The 18,356-nt window shown below is 35.9% G+C and overlaps 1 protein-coding gene across 1 annotated transcript in view; it reads right to left on the bottom strand.

The window, feature by feature from the left end:
• Positions 1-18,356, bottom strand: part of LOC113120274 (ephrin type-A receptor 3-like) — a 105,964-nt gene that overhangs the window by 3,535 nt on the left and 84,073 nt on the right. Inside the window, exons 12-15 of the mRNA XM_026290192.1 lie at positions 9,036-9,097; positions 6,339-6,548; positions 4,414-4,563; positions 3,507-3,700 (exon numbers count right to left, since the gene is read on the bottom strand). Of these exons, the coding sequence (XP_026145977.1) occupies positions 3,507-3,700; positions 4,414-4,563; positions 6,339-6,548; positions 9,036-9,097 (616 nt within the window). The remainder of the gene's footprint in view (positions 1-3,506; positions 3,701-4,413; positions 4,564-6,338; positions 6,549-9,035; positions 9,098-18,356) is intronic.

Here is an 18,356-nt window from a genome sequence, read left to right on the forward strand (position 1 = left end):
GCAGCGTTTGAGTGAAAACCAGGGGTCAATTCAATCTCAGACCCTCACCCTCGTTCTTCTGTCCTCTTTGGACACAGAGGGATGAATGACTGGCAGGTTGGGCTGTAATCAGAGAGACTGTGATGGGCTTGAGGAAGTGGATATCTCATGAAGGGCTCTGAGTCACTGGCTTTACGGCTGTAATGTGAACTCTGCCTCTCCGTCTCCAGCGCTCCTGATAAACCGCAGGTGGAGGGACAGTCTGTGCCCCGTCTCATGTCAGGTTTTACAATGGAGGTTCAGACTATCTACAGTATACAACTGTCTTTTTACAAAGCTGCCAGATGGATGTCTGCTAGAAAAGGATCGGTGACACTAGCTTTGCTTATAGTAGACAATATGGAGTTCATCTCAGGGCTGATAGTGAAAAAAATTCCTGAGCCTGAACTTTTTTTCCTTGCCCCCCGAGAGGGTATTATGTATGCGACGCACTTTTAACACAACTTGTTGGCCCCTGGGCCCAAATATATAAACAGCCTAAGTATGTATAACCCTGATCATCATTATTGACAAGTGGCTCTTTTTTAGATATTTTCATATTTGCATTATGCCCTCAGTATTATTCAAGAAAACACAGCATTTTCTTCTCAATATGTTCAGTGCCTACATTGACCTTATTAGCCCATCTTAGTACAATCACTGGAAGTAAATGCTGCAGATGCTACAGTCATACCAAGACAGGTCAGTAAGTGCCATTACTTACGTTTGGAGTTGAGAAATATGAGACACAATTGCAAACACCTTCGCGCATGGAGCATTGCCTTAACCTGTATCAATCTATTTGACAAAGACACGAGGCCCGCCCCTTAACTACTTCTGATTGGCTCATGAGTCGTTGAGCGTTAAAGCTGCTCTCTGACCTGCGCATCTCACATCTAAATGACAGATCAGTACGACGACATATAGTGCCATGTAAAAAAAAAAAATATATATTTAATAAAAAAAAATCTAAGTTTCCGAGATAAAGTCGAAACTCCGAGATTAAAGTCGGAATATTCAGAGAATAAAGTCGAAATATCTAACCTCTGCAAAAAATAATAATAATATTAATAATAAAAATAAAGTCGGAGAATAAAGTCGAAATGTTCCGAGAATAAAATACTTTATTCCGTGCGGAAACAAGGCTATGGTTGTGACGATGACGCACTTGATTTATTAGCCTATGTAGCCTACTGCTGTTCTGTTTGCATAGACAGAACATAGCAAAACGTTTAGATATAGTTTCAGCTATTAAAACAGTTCCGTTTTGTATGTATGACACATTGATTTCGTTTCTGTTTTATTAAGTTCACTTCCGCAGTAAAGAGACGTCTTGCAGATTTTGTTTGTCTGTAAATACACGGTGCGCTGTCATTCATGATGAAAATAAAACTAAATGTCATTCTCCATGATTTCAATGAATAATCCACCTGGTCAACATAATGTTTTATTCATTGATACTTTTAATTGAATAATGCCTATCACTTGAAACAGTTTTGCTGATTTGTATTTATTAAAACGATGTATTTTAAATTTATATTAGTCTACATCAACTTGTATTCCTTGTACATAACAATGAATGTGTCGGAGGGTAAGGGGATATTTGAATTATTTATGAATAAACTAGTGTATTCTAAATCAGTGACAAGATCCTTAATAGAAATCTCCACTTTGACGCGAGAAATGCATCTTTACAGATATAATGAAAGAGTTTTTGGTTTGATTTTTTTTTATTTCGTTAAGCAATAATTTAAATCTCCCCATCTATGTATTTGATGTTGGTAAGGCATGTATTGTTTTGAGGATAATTCGTTTCTACTGGATAAAAAAAAAGTGCAAGTGACGACTCTTGCGCCTCTGTATTGCATTGTGCAAGCTTCCACTCTCCGCACAAACCATTGGATATGCGCCTATACCTTATGTATATCTGACTAATAAAAAATCTTCCCATTACAACTTAATTAATAAAAACAGAAACGAAATCATTTTGCCATACATACAAAACGGAACTATTTTAATAGCTGAAACGATGTCTAACATAACAGCACATATTCTCTTCCGTGCTTTTAAAAACAGACATCAAATAAACATTAGACAATCTTTTTTATTATTATTATTATTTATTTTTTTTTTTTAACATGGCACTAAAACGCCGCCGTAGACCAATATAACCAACCTGATTTTTTTTTTTTTTTTTTTCGCAGCCACAGTAGCCTACGCCGGAAATCCGGCGTGGTGCCGGAACGCTATCACCCCTGTCATCTGCTTGTTGTTTGATATAAAAATAAAGATTTTAGAGTTCATGAGCAGACACAAGAAAAGCTTGAATTTGAGCTGTTAGGGATTTGTTTTTGTGGCTTTTAAATTCTGTCCATCTTTTTAAAAGAGACAATTGGTTTAAAGTGGTGTTATCCTTTATGTTTCTGTCACTTTATCATTTAGCATTTCACACTTGAAATTGTTAATCCTAAATTAACAATCTTAGGTTATCTTGATTCTTGTTTTACACTAATAATACTATTTGTACACACTGTACATGAGGAAACCCTTGGGGTAGTTTTCAGATTTACATATTTAGCAAAGAGCGTGTGACCTGTTTGAGGGTCTTTTCAACAATTCAACGTTTGCCATCACTATTTAACATAACCTCTCTCAGACACTCAAATTAATTTAAATAATAATGTGTTTTTATCCCATTAGTACTTTTCTCTGAAAATGAGCATTAATATTTCATGTAATTGTCTTCTTCCCTAAATTAACTTGCCTTTAATTTATCTTGTTTTAAGGATGTTTACATACACTACCAGATTTTATTTTATTATAAAAAAAAAAATGTGCTCACCAAGGCTATGTTTATTTGCTCAAAAATACAGCAACAACTGTAATATTGTGAAATATTAACACAATTAAAAATAACTTTTCCATTTTAATATATTATTTATTCCTATGATGGCAAAGCTGAATTTCTAGCATCATTACTCCAGTTTTCAGAGTCACATGATCCTTCAGAAATCATTCTAATATGCTGATTTGCTGCTCAAGAAATTCAGTGTTAAAAAAAAGTACTGCTTAGTATTTTTTTGTTGAAACACAATACCTTTTTTTTCCACAATAGAAAGTTCAAAAGAACATAATTCGTCTCAAACAGAAATCTTTTGCAACATTCCAAATGTCAAATTTAATGCATCCTTGCTGAACAGAAGTGTTTTAAGTAATTTATTTAATAAAAAGTTATTCAAATAAATAAATTAAAATTGTGCTTACCACAAACGTTTGAATACTAGTATATATTAACTTCTCTTTAATTTATCCCGTATCAAGGATGTTCAGATATTTGTCCAGGAAAGCAGGACTTCACATTATTCATTGCAGTGTGAGCATTACCTAAACCTGGCCTTAATGCAGGGTTAAAAACAGTGTAGAAAGCTTATGTATCCACAGATATCAGCTGAATTTGAATGAAGTGAGGGTTCATATGAGGTTCTCACCAGACTGAGCTGTTGACGAGCTCTTTCAGACTGTTGGGGTTGCGGATCAGTTTGTCAAGAGTGTTGACGATCTGGCCGAATTTGGGCCGTTCGCTTCTGCTCTTCTCCCAGCAGTCCAACATCAGCTGGTGGAGGACTACGGGACAGTCCATCGGAGCAGGCAGTCTGTAACCCTCATCTATAGCTTTAATCACCTGCAAGACATACACATGCATCAAAATAATGGACAATGTACAAAGTAAAAAAAAAGTCCCTTTTTTATCACTTGAACACAATGTTAATGGTCTAATATCAAGCTCCTGGTATGTTATTATAGTACTTTTAATGGTATATTCATACAAGTAACATACATTTTACATGAATATACCAGACTATAACTCAATGGTTTGAAACATCTCCTATATGACTATAAATCATTGCTCATGTTCTCTGCCACTTCCTGTTCTTAAATCAAAGGAGCTATTTCCTCTTAGACAGGAAACATTCTTACATTCATTTCTTAGTTGTAGAGGGAGCCTAGATCTAAATCATTATCTGCGGTGCCCTGAAGGTCTTCAAGATTTCTTTGACATTTCCTCTGATGGTAATAAAGGAGAAGTCAGACAGCGTTAGAATAATACAGCAGCGAGGGATGAAGTGTGTTTAACTGGCTTGTATTAAAGACAGGAGCAGCTGGACAGCTCTCGTTTATGAGGCTCCTAAAAAGCACTGTTTCTATTGAGACAACAGAGCAGGAAGATGCTACTCTCTGAAAGTTTGCAAGGACACACTGCTCGGAGATTCTCCCCCCCCCGGAGATTTCAGCAGAAATTATATAAGTGAAGATATTAGATATTAGTGGAGCAGATTTCAATTTAAACAATACGCATGAGATCACGTGTGTTTCCAGTTTCTCAAGGACACTTACGTCTTGATTAGACATCTCCCAATAAGGCCGCTCTCCGTATGAGATCACCTCCCACATCACGATGCCGTAACTCCAAATGTCACTTGCTGAGGTGAACTTCCTGTATGCTATAGCCTCAGGGGCCGTCCATCGAATGGGAATTTTTCCACCCTAAAATAAAAGAATATTTTTTTTTTACTCCAGGCAATTTTGTGTCCGATGGATTTTTTTTTTTTTTTAAACTGATTTAATTGCTTTTTCTTTTTGTTAAAGTATATGCAGGTCACTAAAAACCCTTTGTAGATTGTATTGTTCTACCCCAAACCCAGATTTTCAATCTATGAATTATAACCAGTTAAAACTATGATCATCTAAACAAAGAGTGAAACTATTCTAATATTTATTTTGTGGAAAAAATAAATAAATCTAGCATTTTCAATACTTTTAAAACAATACAATCATCCCACATTTTTGTGCTATCATTCACAAGTTATTAAAAATGTGTGTATTTGAAACACATGATATAAAGAAAACACAGAAAACATCTTTATTGTGCATCATCTCTATTTAAGCTGTAACTAAGTGTGAAAATACACATACACATTGTTTAAAAGTTTGGGGTCAGTAAGATTAATTTCTTTTGGAAGACATTTATATTTTTATTAAGCAAGGATACATTTAATTGATCAAAATTTGTTCTTTGTTGAAAAAAAAAAAAAAAAAACCTCTCCACTGTGGGACATTCCATAGACTGATGGAATTAATTAGAGAAAGTGTGTTTCAATAGAGTTTATTTTCTCAAAGTGAAACAAACACCCATAAACAAACAGCAAGAATAGAGACAATATTTGTCTTTTCCAATTCCAGCACTATGGCAGGGTCTGTATTTTCCTAAATGTCTTTTAAATAGCTGCAGTGGTTTGTAGTTAATCTCTACAGTCAAAGTCAAACAGAAGACAAACTGGCTGTACTCTGTATAGACATACGTGACGAGAATGCAAAAGAACGGCAGCGGGGCCCATGGGGTAAAATCATATAAAGAGAATTTCAAAAAGCGATCTTAACAATTATTTTTTTTATTATATAAAGTCATGGCACATAAACGGCTGCTTCGCGTGGCTGGGAGGTTTCTGTCTCTTCATGATTTCAGCACTTAAAGCAACGGGGCAAAGGGCACTGAATGTCAGAGCCACTTATATTTTAAGAGTTCCTCCCTGTGAGAAACACACATTTTGCCTTAGATATGCACACCCGGACGTCAAAAGGCAATCTGCAGGGGTCTGTTCAGGGTTGTACGAGTACTTTTCTCCCCTGTTTGCATGTGACAACAGATTCGCCTGCTGAGTTCATGCTTTGTCCACCCGAGTGGACACCGACAGTTACACACACACATATGCCCCTTTCTTGCCCTTGGCCTTCATACGCATCCACTGGGTGCTCACCAATTACTGAGCTGAGAAGGAGAGAGAGGAACGAGTGTAGGGGGTTTGGAGGCGGCTGTCCTGTCAGAAACGGATGTAATTAATACATGCTGGCTTCACAGAGAAACTGACCCCTGAGAAAGCCAACTCGCTTCTCAAACATCCCTCATGTCTCTTTCTCTCTGTGCCTCTGTGAAGTTCTTTCCCACAGTCAAACACTTTAAAAGACATGAGAGACATTTTCGAGGAGATCAGAGACATTTCAATCTGAGTTCAAATGGAATGAGTCAGATTTACTGTATTAGCAAAAATGATAAAAAAGACAAAATGATGAAAAAAGACAATGATGAAAGCTAGCTCATTAAATAAAAAACTGAAGTGGTAATCAAATTTGTACTGCAAACAAAATGTTACGAAACAAAACAAAAAAAAAGCAGTTTAGTTACTTCATTCCCTGTTTCTGTCTAATTGATGACGACTCACTCTAGGATTGCATAAAACCTTGATGGGGGAAAGGTTCTTTACCCGTGTGGTGTACGCAGCTTCAGGGTCATCCTCTAGCACTCTGGACAGGCCAAAATCAGACACTTTGCACACCAGGTTGCTGTTCACCAGGATGTTGCGTGCCGCCAGGTCACGGTGGACGTAGCTCATGTCAGACAGATACTTCATTCCTGAAGCGATTCCACGCATCATCCCCACCAGCTGAATGACCGTGAACTGCCCATCATGTTTCTGTAAGAGAAAGAAAAGGCATCTGTTATTTTCAATAGATTGCACAGGTGGTGTTCAACTAAAAAATAAAAGATGAAAAAACTTTTTTTTTCTGCCAGTTTGATATACAGTACAGAGGCAAACTTATGTAGGCTGATAACAATTTACAAAAAGGTTCAATTTGTTAAAGGGTAAGTTCACCCAAAAATGAAAATTAGGCTGTGTTTTTCTCACCCCCGAGGCATCTTAGACTATCTTCTTTCAGACAATCTCAGTCAAGAGTTATTTAAAAAATTGTCTTTGATCTTTCAAGCAGTTTCATGGCACTCAATGGGTATTGCATTCCTTAAATAAAAAGCGCCCATCCAAAAGTGTCTCATATGGTGTGACAAAAGGCCTCCTGTAGTGAATTAATGGATTTTCAAAGAAAAATATCCATATTCTAAATGTAATAATCACTTTAATCTAGCTTGTGCTCACTGTTGTAAAACTGAAGCAGTTTCATTAAAAAATTATTAATCATATCCAAAATAAAAGTTTTTTGTTTGCATAATATATTTGTGCGTACTTAACTACGTATATATAAATACACACACATGCATGAATATATTAAAAAATATATTTACATGTATTTACATGCATATATGTATATTCATATAATTCCTATTATTCATAAATATATTTAATATATAAAAATAACATATTTTTCCTAAATATATACTTGCATATGTATTTATACATAATAAATATACACAGTATGCACACAGTATGTTCTGTAAACAAAAACTTTTATTTTGAATGCAATTAATATTTTTTACAGCACTAATATATATATATATATATATATATATACACACAAAAATGTTCTATATTTTTAGTTCATAATATCTGATATTAAAGGGTTATTTCACCCACAAATTTTATTTTGGCTGCGTTTCAATGATGTTTTAATAAATTACATTAGCTAAATCTGAATATTTTCAGTTAAAAATGTACATTAATTAGAAAATAGTTCAAATTAAATTATTATATGTATATATCTTTAGTATTATATATATATTGTAGTTGGTATGTAAATTTGCTATGTAATATTTTAAGAATTTTTTTGTGTTCAGATTTTTATAATACATTATTCAGCATTCATGCATTTTTCAAACACTCCATTTTCACAGTTTCAATGGTTCTGCCCTGAGTTCTGATTCATTATGTAAAAGACTCTGATCTCTGGTTTTACAGCTCTCTCCATGTTTGCTCAAATGTTTACAGGCCTTATGATTTAATGTAAAATCGTCTGTATTTGGTACTTCTGTTAGATAAACAAAAGAGCCCGGACATCCATTTGCAATGAGCAATTAGCCCAGTGTCTTAATCTCCATATCTGGGCAACACACTAATCTTGTTAAAACCCCCACTTTTGCCCCTCTGAGCAATATCAATCTGAAACATGTGCTCGTGTAGTATTTCATGCATCATAATGTGGGTAAGTTAATTATGTTGTGTTTTGTGAAATGTGGCTGCTGATTTATCGTCTGGCTGGATTAACTGGTTGTTATCAATCAAGTATCAGAAGCCACACTACTTACAGGAAGAGCAGAGCGAGACAGAAATAGAAACAGAGAAAAATCATTTGTTTTTGTACTAGTAAGTGACGCTTAACTGATCTGTCCTTTAATTAAAAACATGTAGCTGGGTGGCCGACCTATGAGCTATTAGCCATAAAACTGACCCCATAATTATATTAGCTTTTTATGTGGGCTAAGGGGGTATTTATGGGATTCATTATGTACCCTGCAGAATGATCGAACGTCTCAGACAGGCCCTTTTTTAGGGGTGGGGGTGTTAGATTTAATTTACATTTTCTTAAAGTGTAGGCAATTAAAAAGAGTCCCGACTTAAAGGAAAATGTATCTGTGCTGCGTGTAATAAAACTTTGTGGCCTGATCCGCTGGGCGACAAAGGCGACAATAAATTAGTGAGGATTGCGAAGTTATAGCAGCTTGTCGGAGAGAGAGCAACTTTGTTATAAATCTACTAAATCTAATAAATCAAGTTCATTTATTCCCTTCTTGTCTCTATACAAGACACATTTGCAACACGTTCACTTGAACACCAAAAACATATTTTTGGAAATATTCTGTTGACCTAGAGAAAATATTTAACTAAAAATAAGTATATAAAAAAACTGTTTTGAAACCAACTAAAAAATACAGAATTTTCAGGAAAGTATTGCAAATTCGCAAAGGACAGTTGTAAATTATAACCTTGGCACGGTTGCTGTACAACAGACAGGATGTGAGGACAGTGAGCAGCTGAATCGCACTGTCTGCACCAGGCATCCATTCCATGCTTAATTTCCCTGCAGTAATAGACTTTCAGGGAGGTATCCGTGGCTTATACCCTTGAGCGATGCTCGTTTATTGGCTGTAGGTAATTAAATGTAAGGCAGCATCTTAAATGGCATGCGAACATCAGTGTGGACTTGTGCCACAGGCGTTTTGCCTTCCTCACCTTCAGGAAAGTATCCAACGATCCATTCTCCATGTACTCTGTTATAATCATCACGGGCTTGCCTGTAGATATAAAGAAAAAAAAAATTAGACAAAAACACAAGATTTACCATCAGCCTAGATGGAAGGGGAAAAAAAAAAAAAAACATAAAAATGTCTTAACAGATTGATGATTCTACACAAATCCGCAAAGAGATAAATCATGGTAATGGTGTCATTAATCCTTTATAGCTAAGATGCTGAAACACAGGAATGGAGGAACAAAAAGAAGAGGCTAAACCCCGGCCACACTCTCAGCCTCTATCCCGGGCAGCCCCATTATTCAACATGACAGACCTTCATCAGATCCTTCCACCATCAAAGACAGCAGTTAATTAACCCTGGCTAATCCACTGAGAACCAATTAGAGAGCTTTGTCGCCATGATGGGCGGGCATGACAGTCTGTGAGAACCAATGGGAGGGCACAGCACCCGATGTGATGGGTGGCAGGTAGCGAGAGGAAGATTTAAAATATAATGTCTAAAAGTGCACTTAGTTTGCCTTACAAATGACTCTAGAACCCAAACTGAGAAAACAAAGTATTAGTCGCTTGAGCACACCACATCTGCCTTCTCACTACAACCATGATCAAGTCAGATAAGTATTAATCTACTGATTAATCTAAGAAACTCACACATGTAAACATTAGTTTTCTTCACATGTAAGGTCATTATCTTTCAACAATTACAAAACTTAAAGAATTAGAAGTACATTTCTGACAGAAGGGCCAAAAACTTAGCAGTCTCATTTTAGCCAAATGCTAATATAGCATAGTCCATATCCTTTGCAAAAAAAGTTGACATACATTTCATTAGTTTTTTTTTATTTTTTTATTGTTGCACTCAATATTTGTTGTTGGTGATTTGTATTTTGGTTAGATAATCATGCTAGCTTAGCAGTTTGCTAATGCCAAACTGTATAGAGCACAACAGGCGGGTTCTGGAAGTAAAAATCTCATTCATTTTCTCAATTGGCGAATAGATTTTTAGCAATATCCCATGAAACTGAGCAACAAGGTTATTAATTGATTGCTTTTGATGAAGCTTCTAGTCCACATTATTTCAACTTTCTTTCTTTCTTTTTTTTAATTTTTTTAAATAACTGTGTTCAAAAACAAATTTCCTGGTGAAAAACTACATTACCCATGATTCTGCATGATTCCCCCACACTTTCAAACTACATATACATTTGTTGTTTCTATATGTGCAATTAACATCTTTAAATCAACAATTTTGTATTTATGTATAATTTTTCATTTGAATAAGACTTTTTTAAGTGATTGTAGATCTTTTCCTACACCGTACCTTTGCTCCTAATGTAGATAATTGGCAACAATGCAGAAACTGGGTTTTGAAAGATAATTTTAGTCTTACAAACACACTATAGCCATATGTTATACTTTACTACTGCTGCCACCAATCTACCGCAGGACATCATATGCAAACCGATATCTGAAATATAGTGACGGAGTGAAATAAACAGAAAAATGTTCCAGTGCTCTGTTGAGTCTCGGTTGACAAGCTCTGTCATATCCCGCTCAATCCTCTGACCTAAATACATCACTCGCAGGTCACCGAGAGTTTAACAATTTAGCAACCCTTGCTTCATTTGACAGATTGATTTGACGGAACAAATCCAAATGTGACCACTGGGGTAAGACTTCCATGTCAAAAGTGCCAGTTGATTAGTCGGAGCATATGATTCTGGTGGTGTACACCATGTTTGCCCTTGTTAAAGGGGCATATCAGTGTGTGTATGATCCTACGCCAAACATAAGTAGGTCTCCAGAGCGGAGGCTTATAGGTTCATGTACAGACACTGAATGCTAAGCGGGCTTCCAGTGCCTCAGATAACAGGAAACAGCCCATCATGTTAGCAACCAGAGAGATGTAGTGTTAATGATAAACATTCACCTTTAAGTGCAAATAAACACTATTGAAAATAGTCAATTTCATAAAAGGGTCTAAATGATCTTCTTTCTTGATAATTGTAGACCTGCAAAACAAATGTTAGAATTGCACAACATCATTTATGCTGTCTGCAATTTTCAAAATCTCATTCAAATGTAAGTATATGAAGGACCTATATTTTTTTCTGGTTCTGCACACAATTTTAAGATTTCATATACATATATGTGTGCATGTTGAAATGCATAACAATGTTCAAAGAAGCAATACAAATTGTATTTTTAGAAATTATGTTCCAATAAATAAATAAATAATCAGTACATTTCCGGTTTCTTTTATAGCAACAGTAACCAAAGGAGGTGGAGCTTAGCAAAGGGCAATAAACTCAGCTATTTTATGACATGCAAAACATTTTTATTTTGTGCTATTTATACAGTACACATATTACTTTTTTAGATTTTTCATTTTTATTTTAAATAAATATTTAAATAACTAAAAAAAAAAGGCATTGGTTCCTTCTCCCAAAAATATGAGCACTCATAATGTGTGTCAGTGTATCAGTGTTTATTAATGCTCAGTTGTGGGCTCTTTCTCTCAGGGACATGTAAACACCAGCCATGTCAGTGATGATAAATGACTTGCATTCTGGACATTTCCACTCTGGAATACAGAGATATGTGCTCGAGTTATGGGACGTGAGGTCAATGTGTGTATATAAATGTATATATGTATCTATGAGTTTGTGAAAACCAGGTTTGACCACCCCCCTTGGAGCATCACCACGGCAATAGTCTGGTTATACATCACCTAAAATTAAATCACTATCTCACCAAGTCAAAGGCCTTCCATGACACCCCCAAACCCAAACCCAATGTCTAATCTGAAAAAAAGAGAGGAAAAAAAATGCAATTCCTTTTATTTTTTTGGAGGCAGACTAATGTAGCTGTCAGATACTGAAAGAGAAAGAGGGGGAATGTACAGCGGTGCACTGTGCTCTGGGAATGAAACAGCTATGGGTGGCTATCTGATGTCACTATGTGTGTGTGTTTGTGTGACTGCTTTATCAGAAAGTGAGTTGAAACGGCGACTGGCATTGATCCTGAAAGAGCGGGTGGTCAAGGCAGTGGAGCCGATCAGCGAAGCTTACGGCAGCCTCCCGGGGCCCTGACCTAAGAGAAACACCCTATGGCTAAGCCCAGTGAGATAAAACATGAGCTGAAAACACTGTGAGGACTGAACAGGATCACGTACATGCCTATATCAAATCAACTCTCATGTGGGTGTCCTCGAGAACGGAATGGGTTTCAAAAGCTGGAATTGACAAAGGAAAATAATTTCATGCTAAACACTTGACCGAATGTTGTCTTCAAACTCATAACAAAACAGCTCTGGTAAATATTTTTGAAAGGTCATCTAGTGTTGATTTTATATATGGGTTCAAGTGTTAAAAAAAACGTCAGCCATGATTACAGCAGGATTACTTTTAAGTAATAAAACACTCCTTATCATGAGCTATTATTATACTCTGGCAACTTCAAAATGTCTTTTTTTAATATCCAGTCTAATTCAAGAATTATAAAGTGATCATCTGGACATCTGCTGTAGCAATTTTTCCTGCTGATATATCAAAGAAGTTACAGCACACACCAGCAGCTCCATCCGGTGCAGACGGTGTGTTCCCTATCTCAAAAGCACACAATGAAGCTCATTGAGGGCTTCCTGCATTAGCATCACGTGTCTTGTGAACAGAGGGTAGGCATATCTCTGTGATTTCACCCTCAAAACCTGGTACCACTTTTTGCTTTGTTTTTACAAGGAGACAAATATGCTTAACCCTTCGTGAACTCTGCGTGGCTGGAGTAACAGTGGTCTACTATGAGCTCTGCATGTGGGAGTAAATTAGCAGTTAATGTCACTGGTGGCTTACTAAGTGTGGCCTCAGGTACAGAGCTTCAACAGAGGGATAGGTTATGCTGTAGATTTACATACTGAAAAGATAAAAAGAAAATAAAAAAAACATAAGGGTAACACTAAATATGGTTCAGACAGGCAGGTTTACAAATCATTCTTCAGAAGACAATGCAATTCTCTGGCACAATATGAAGGAACTGTGCTTATTGATATTTTACAAGTGTTTTCCTTTTATTTTGAATTATGCATTAAAAGAAATAAAAATATACATAAACATACACTTTTTTCTTACAGTGATATATGATGCTGTTATGCATTAAAAAGAAACTCTGCGAAATTACAGTGAGAAATAACAGAACTTATAAAATGTTTTTATTATTATTATTATTATTATTATTATTATTACATACTTCAAAACTATAAAAATGATAATATTTCAACATTGATAATAATAAGAAATGTTTCTTGAGCACCAAATCAACATATTAGGATGATTTTTGAAGAATGTGACCCAAAAAAAATTAATAAATGACATTTTTAAATATATTAAATAAGAAAAAAAGGTTATTTAAAATTAAAATTTCTTGTATTTTATCAAATAAATGCAGCCTTGGTAAGCATGAGAGACTTTATTCGAAACACTAAAAAATCTTGCCCAATTATTTATCCATACATTGGCAGAATGATTTTGCCAACTCTGATCCTTTGCTGCCTTTGTTGCCAAAAATTATCAATCATTTATGATGTTGTATTGTGTTTGCTATGGATGAAAGTGTCTGATAAATGCATACATGTAATGTAATGCAACCGCGACTATAAAAGTACAGAAATCAAGATTAAGCTGTCATTGTCTCTGGTGAAAATAACAGCATGGATCCAGGTCTGCTTGTGTTGTAATATCTAGGACAGAGACTTAAAAACCATATCCACTTAAATAAAGCTGTCACAGCATGCTGCTGTCAAAGGCATTTTGCACAGAATCTCTTGAACCCTATACGCACTTTCCGTGGAAAATCGCTGGATAAATCTATTCCCCAGAGGAGTCCCTCTGACCTACATGTTTGTATAGCACGTTCGAAAAAAGGAATACCTGAAACAAACTCAAGTAATCAATATCACATAACACCTCATCTGTGTAAAGCAACACCCATGCAATTTAGTTCTAACTGGTATTGTAGAGTAATCATTAAAGGAAACAGAGCTTTGATACAGGCAATTTGACATTTAGAGTGCATTTACATTATAAAAATGCTTTGTGACATCACCAGAGCCTGTACATTTGGCCTGTATTCGTCCTATCAGGACCCTGGACGTGACTGCCCTTAACAAGCTCAAATCAGGCAAGCAGATTGGCCCATTCTCAATTCTGGCTCATCCATAGAGTGAGAACCCCTATTGCAAATAGAGTATTGATTTTACCCTCCACATTAAAGCAGTTTATTTCAGCAGCAGTTATCACGGTAAAAGCAGAACTCATATGTCCATATATTCAGCTTTGATATCCAATAAACTAACTTAAAGCATTAAAGTATAAAAATTAGCATTAAATAGATATTGGTCAGGTTGATGAGCTGATGGTCCACTTTGCTACAATTGTGAATAAAAGGAGCTGTACTTCAACTTTACAGTCTAATTGATTTTCCAAATGGTGTTTTAACTAAATGAAACATGAGTTGATTTCCAAGTCATCGCTTTTGGCAAGAATCACACCGAGACCCAGTATGTCGCAGCCCTTAATCTACCCACAAGAGTTTCCGCAATACTTTAAACTTTCATTGTTCCCTTAAAAAAGGAGCGTTGGTTTAAATGAATGCTTTCTCGAAATAGCAACCACTTTGTTAAAGAGGAAAAACCTTTGCGATGGTAAGGGCGCGATGAGAGGAGATGATAGCCTCCTCCAAATTGAATGCTTCCAGATTAGGCGATTGTTGGCACATAAAGGAGGAAACGAGAGATATGGAGATATGTGAACTTTTCTCACAAATGAAGAGATAGCAATTAAAAGGGCTATTTCCAAAGCATTTTTTTTGTCACACCAGACCTACTATCTACATAACAATGGAAGCAATCAAAGTGAGAGGGAGAGTTTGGAACAATATTCTGATAAAGCACTGTTGATTGGAGCTCTGTTCTGGATTTGTTGATCACTGAGGCCACAAGCAAAAATACTATAACAACAACATTTTGAAAAGTGTACATTATTTTAAAAACGCCCTGAAGGATAGCATTGGGAATTCGATTTATTCAAAGAACCAGTTAACCACTTGGTGTTCATCACTAAGAACTGTGCCAGTGTTTACAAATGGATTTCTATGACTTATTCCATTAATTTTGCAGTTGTTCAGGATTACTGGATATTTTAATAAAAATGAGTTTATAAAGACTGCAAACACAAAAGGCAATGAACACCAATAAAATATATGTAAAGCTAAGTCCATTCATCCCTGCAAATTCACTGATATTTGCACATTTTTCATAACTTTTGGAAGCCTGCTGTGTTAAATACAGACTAGATTACCAACACTTTGCAAATCAGTTTATCTAAAAAAATATAAAATAATCTGTTCAAAAGAATGACTGTTTATGAATTATACAGCTTTTAAAACGTACAATAATAGACAGCGACACACCACCTGTCATACTTAGGATTTTAAGTATCCCAAAGGATGTTTTTTTCAATCACAATGGAAGGATTTTAATGCTGGGAGCTGTTAGAAATGGATGTTCTGAATAACAGTTTGGAGTGAAAGGTTAGAGAGCTGTCCCTGATGTTACCTTGCTCTCTCCTCAGCCACTGACCTGCTGAGCAGTGATCTGTGAAATTGCCTCTCTGCTGTCCTACGTGTGACTATTCACACAACCCCCAAGGCTAGAATACATGCAACCATATGGATAGTGACATGACTATCACTTTACCCTTTCAAAATATGTAAGGTGCTTAGTGCATGAGAGAAATGAAATCTAATATATATATATATATATATATATATATATACTAAACTGCTAAAAATGACAAAAATTAATTTACATTAAAAAGAGAATGAAAAAAAATAGGTAAAAAAATATTAATAATCTCAATGTTTTTCAAAGTTAAAATAACACTATTCTGCTCAGATGTTTACTAATTTTAGAATCTGCAAGATGATTGTCATTAAACAAATGGTTTTAGTTTTAATTTTAGTAACTATAATTACACTGGAGCAAAATTGTACATTTATAACCCCTCATGTTTTTATTTTATTTTTTCTAACAATGTCAGATATTTCCTCTCTTCCCCTAAACTCTCTTTCACCACGTCAAAAGTGGGCTTATTTTAGATTGCAACAGAGGACTGGTCTGGTCAGAGTGCAGCCCAATGTTGAATGTATCACTCTCACTTAAACTGCTACTGTGTTCTTCCAAAGAAGTTGCATTCTTTAGGAGATACTGAACTGAGCTTTAACCCTGAGCCCCTGATATTTGCTCAGAACATAAATACACCGCTTATAACTGAAGGACAGGCAATTAGGCAGTGTTTGCCTTTTCAAAATGAAAAGCAAACCTGATTTACGGAGAAAATAGTTCTGTAAACTACACAAACCAATGCGAACAAAAGGTCATAATTAGCATACCACATTAGAGAGAACAGAGCGAGAAATGTCGAGACGTCGCTGTTCATATGTGCGCTGCTGAATATTTATGACACTTAAAACACATCCAATTAACTATTTAAATTATTAATATTCATGCAGTCATAAATATGCATACTTATATTGTTGTGCTCTATAGGTAGTGCGAAGCCGCAGACGTTTGTTCAGTCATAATGATGCTCAAAAGAAAGGGTTATTGTTTGGCATCTGGTGAAAGCTAGAGTTCTCCAATAAGCTCTCCCCATTACTGATGAGATAATGAGAATCTGAAAGATTTTTTTCACACATAACACAGTTTAAGTCTTTCTGTGTATGCGATTAAGATCCAATTTAGAAAACGCCATCAAGCCCACCAACATATGAGTGGAAAACAGCAGGAAAACCTACACAAACAAATATATGTCCTTGAAGTTTTTACAAATTTATTTTGCTTGTAAGAATGCTAAAATGGTCTAGTTTACTTAAAGGGGGGGTGAAATGCTATTTCATGCATACTGAGTTTTTTACACTGTTAAAGAGTTGGATTCCCATGCTAAACATGGACAAAGTTTCAAAACAAGTTTCGGAAAGTTTTTTTCGAGTATGGCTCTGTGTGATGTTAGATGGAGCGGAATTTCCTTATATGGGTCCTAAGGGCATTTCTGCCGGAAGAGCGCACGCTCCCGTATAGCAGAGCACTGAGAGCACAACAGACATTCACTGATCAGAGCGAGATCGTCGCAAAATGTCACAAAAAAAGTGTGTTTAAAAAAAAAACAGCATTAAGGGACCAGTGGATGGAGTTTATTTTTACAGAGCATCAACGGAGTTGTGCAAGTGTTTTTGTTTGTTCCCTGCATTTCGAAGATGCTTGTTTTACAAACAAGCCCCAGTTTGATGCTGGATTTGCATATCGTTTATTTCTTAAGGATAATGCAGTCCCAACGAAAAAGGGTCACGATCGTGTGTTGGAACCGCAGGCGGTGAGTAAAACTGCTTCAAATATCTCTGTTTTGTTAACTTAACTATCGGCGCGTAAGCACATCAAGTAAACAACATGCAATGTTGTCATCAAACTGCACTTTCCACATGTAACGTTACACCTTAAAAAAAAAAAAAAAAAAAAAAAAGACGACATAAAGTGGAACTTAGTCATTTTCCAAACCCGCTAAGCAAATATATACAGTTTCAGTACATACCACATAGAGATGTCGTTGCTGATGCTGCTGACTGTTAGCCATAGTTTGTTTTGGATGTTTTTTTCCTCACGGTTATGTCACAGCTTCCAAACGCTCTCAACGCAAAAGCTTACTCACACTCGTGTTTCTTTAGCTCCGCCCACACGTCACGCCTCCAGCCAGTCTTGTTTTTCCGGGAAAAATCGGTGCAGACTATCTTTCTCTTATGAATATAATGAAACTAAAGACTTTTTGGAGTTATGAAGGATGCAGTACTACTCTATATGTACTCAAGATTAACAGGATATTGAGTGAAAACGAGCATTTCACCCCCCCTTTAATCTGGACAGAACATTATTTAAAGGTTAGCATAACATTTGCATTTTTCTAAGAAACTGACCTGTAATGTTCTTCATGTTGCTGAATTTATAAAAAAAATAGTGGTGGGCCGTTATCGGCGTTAACGTGCTGCGTAGAATCTGTGGGTGTTCAATGTAATCTCTAGCAAGTTTGTATGTTTGCTAGAGTTTTTGGTTGGTTTTTAGGCGTTGCATTGATTTTAAAAATTACATAATACTCATCTACCAGGTGAAAATCATAATTCCAGTTTAGAAATGCAATAGAAGACCTCTCCAACTAGTCATTTGAACTTTCTGTAGCACAAACAGTGGGGGACAA

Source organism: Carassius auratus, chromosome 2 (assembly GCF_003368295.1).
Source record: "Carassius auratus strain Wakin chromosome 2, ASM336829v1, whole genome shotgun sequence".
Classification (NCBI taxonomy): domain Eukaryota; kingdom Metazoa; phylum Chordata; class Actinopteri; order Cypriniformes; family Cyprinidae; genus Carassius; species Carassius auratus.